The sequence below is a fragment of the Artemia sp. Qi Xiang Cuo genome, chromosome 1 (genome assembly GCF_049724085.1).
Source record: "Artemia sp. Qi Xiang Cuo chromosome 1, ASM4972408v1, whole genome shotgun sequence".
Classification (NCBI taxonomy): Eukaryota; Metazoa; Arthropoda; class Branchiopoda; order Anostraca; family Artemiidae; genus Artemia; species Artemia sp. Qi Xiang Cuo.
Window position 1 is genome coordinate 40209542 of NC_142794.1, and position 2674 is coordinate 40212215.

Here is a 2674-nt window from a genome sequence, read left to right on the forward strand (position 1 = left end):
ATTCGCATTTCGGGGTCATATAATAAAAAAAGACATAGAAATAGCACAACAACTAAAAAACTGGCTAAACAATGCCAAAAACAAAAATATCAGAAAGGCAAAGCCATTCATTAGTCTAAAAAACAAAATGTGTCAAATGTAAGAAAGTTAAAAGGCACAAATTAAAACAAAAACCCCCCAAAAAATTGAAATAAAAATAATGTTAAAAAGGTTTAAAAGAGAATATATAAAAAGGGGAGGGAATGGAAGAGCCAAACCGACACCAGCTTGGGTACCACCAGTAAATAAAAAAAAAAAAAAAATGTGGTTTATTTTATCAGTAATGAAGGGGACAAAGGTTTTTTCATATCTGGAGGTTAAACAACGGATGGGGGACAAGATAGGGATGGGTTCAGATACAGTACGTGGCAGGCAGTGTCTGGATGGGGAGTGTTTTTTGGGGAAAATGTTTTCCGTGCGAGGGTTTATATCGAGTGTTCTTACTAAAAAACTACTGCATTAAAAAAAAAAAAAAATTTATCATACAGGAAGGAACATAGTCGGCTAGAATCCATAAGTACATGCTCTGGAAAGGTGCCAAGGTACGTAATCTCCCCAAATAACACCATTATAAGTACTCTAAGACACCTCACTCCCATCCCTCCAAAAATATTTTATTTAGAGATTTCTTGTTAAAAAATTATCCAATCACTAATTAGAATCAATCACACTCCTATTATTCGAACATCAATTAATATCGTTCATAGAGTCCAATTTGCGAATTCCTTATCCCTTTTGCAAATGTCAATAAAACAATTCCGATTGTAAAAGCGTTTTAATCACGTTGCTTGGAAAGGTATCCATAAGTACATGCTCTGAAAAGGTGCCAAGGAAAGTAATCTCCCCAAATAACACTATTATAAGTACTCTAAGACACCTCGCTCCCATCCCTCTAAAAATATTTTATTCAGAGATTTCTTGTTAAAAAATTATCCAATCACTAATTAGAATCAATCACACTCCTATTATTCAAACATTAATTAATATCGGTCATAGAGTCCAATTTGCGAATTCCTTATCCCTTTTGCAAATGTCAATCAAACAATTCCGATTGTAAAAGCGTGTTTAATCAAGTTGCTTGGAAAGGTATCCATACGTACATGCTCTGAAAAGGTACCAAGGAACGTAATCTCCCCAAATAACACCATTATAAGTAATCTAAGACACCTCGCTCCCATCCCTCCAAAAATATTTTATTCAGAGATTTCTTGTTAAAAAATTATCCAATCACTAATTAGAATCAATCACACTCCCATTATTCAAACATTGATTAATATCGTTCATAGAGTCCAATTTGCGAATTCCTTATCCCTTTTTGCAATTGTCAATCAAACAATTCCGATTGTAAAAGTGTGTTTAATCACGTTGCTTGGAAAGGTATCCATAAGTACATGCTCTGGAAATGTTTTTCCTATACGTCAAGGCAAATAGTATGGTAATTTCTATACGTCCCTTAGAATATCATGGTCCTATGGCAGTAAGCAAATAGCATGGTAATTCCTATGGCAGTAAGCAAATAGCATGGTCCTATGGCCTCAAGCAAATAGCATGGGAATTCCTATGGCCTCAAGCAAATAGCATGGTCCTATGGCCTCAAGCAAATCTCTTTGAAAGGTGAAAAGTGCCCAAAGGGATGGCCTAGATAAAGTTCATTCAACTTAATTCATTTCAGTGGCTCCTAGGACCTCTATAGAACGTGGTTCCTATGGCCTCAAGCAAATAGCATGGTAATTTCTAGGGCCTCGATAGAAGTATAAGGTACTACTCTACTGCTGTGGTCTAGCATCTTACGTTGTATTAATAAAAGAGATAAACTTTATAAGAATTCCTTAAATAATGAAAATGATCCGATTTGTTCAAGAATTTATAAAAATTATAGGAATGCCCTTAATAAATTACTGAGAAATGTTAAAAAAAATCGACAATAAATTCACTGAAACTTGTGGTAGGCTAACCCTGCAAAAACATGGAAAACAATTAAAAGCGTGATATCGTCAAAAAATTCAATTTTCCCCGATGAAGTAGTAATGCGGACTGGTTTGCCACCGAATAAATCAGAAGAGGTATGTGGTGCTCTTTCTGAACATTTTGCTAATTTTGGCGTAACTATATCTTCTCGTTTTGTACCTTCTGATGATGATCCTCCTTTGGAGTTTCTTATGAAGACTCTTGTTGACATTTCTATGTATATGAAACTCTTCTCTCGTGATGACGTAGAAAAAATTATTTTTGGGGTGAAAAGTACGTCGGCCGCTAGTGATTCACTTAATCTTCTTGTGTTAAAAACAGCGTTTCCTTATATTGCTGATGTTTTAACTTCCCTTATTAATGTATTTTTGAAACATGAAAGGTTTCCTGACTGCGTGAAAATTGCTAGGAAACCTCCTATTTTTAAAGGCGGTAATAAGAATGATCTTGAAAATTATCGGCCTATTTCGGTCCTTCCTGTTATTTCTCGTGTACTAGAAAAGTGTATTAGTAGTATGCTTATATTGAGTTTGCGTACTGCAATAGAAATTACCATGCTATTTGCGTACAGCACAAGGACCATGTTATTTGCGTACAGCACTAGGAATTACCATGCTAGTTGCGTACAGCACTAGGACCATGCTATTTGCGTACAGTCATAGGACCA

General features: G+C 35.3%; 1 protein-coding gene across 1 annotated transcript in view; it reads left to right on the forward strand.

Moving 5' to 3' along the window:
- The first annotated feature begins 2066 nt into the window (after positions 1-2066).
- Positions 2067-2674, forward strand: part of LOC148956307 (uncharacterized) — a 73888-nt gene continuing 73280 nt past the window's right edge. The window contains exon 1 of the mRNA XM_089090323.1: positions 2067-2541. Within this exon, the coding sequence (XP_088946449.1) occupies positions 2067-2541 (475 nt within the window). The remainder of the gene's footprint in view (positions 2542-2674) is intronic.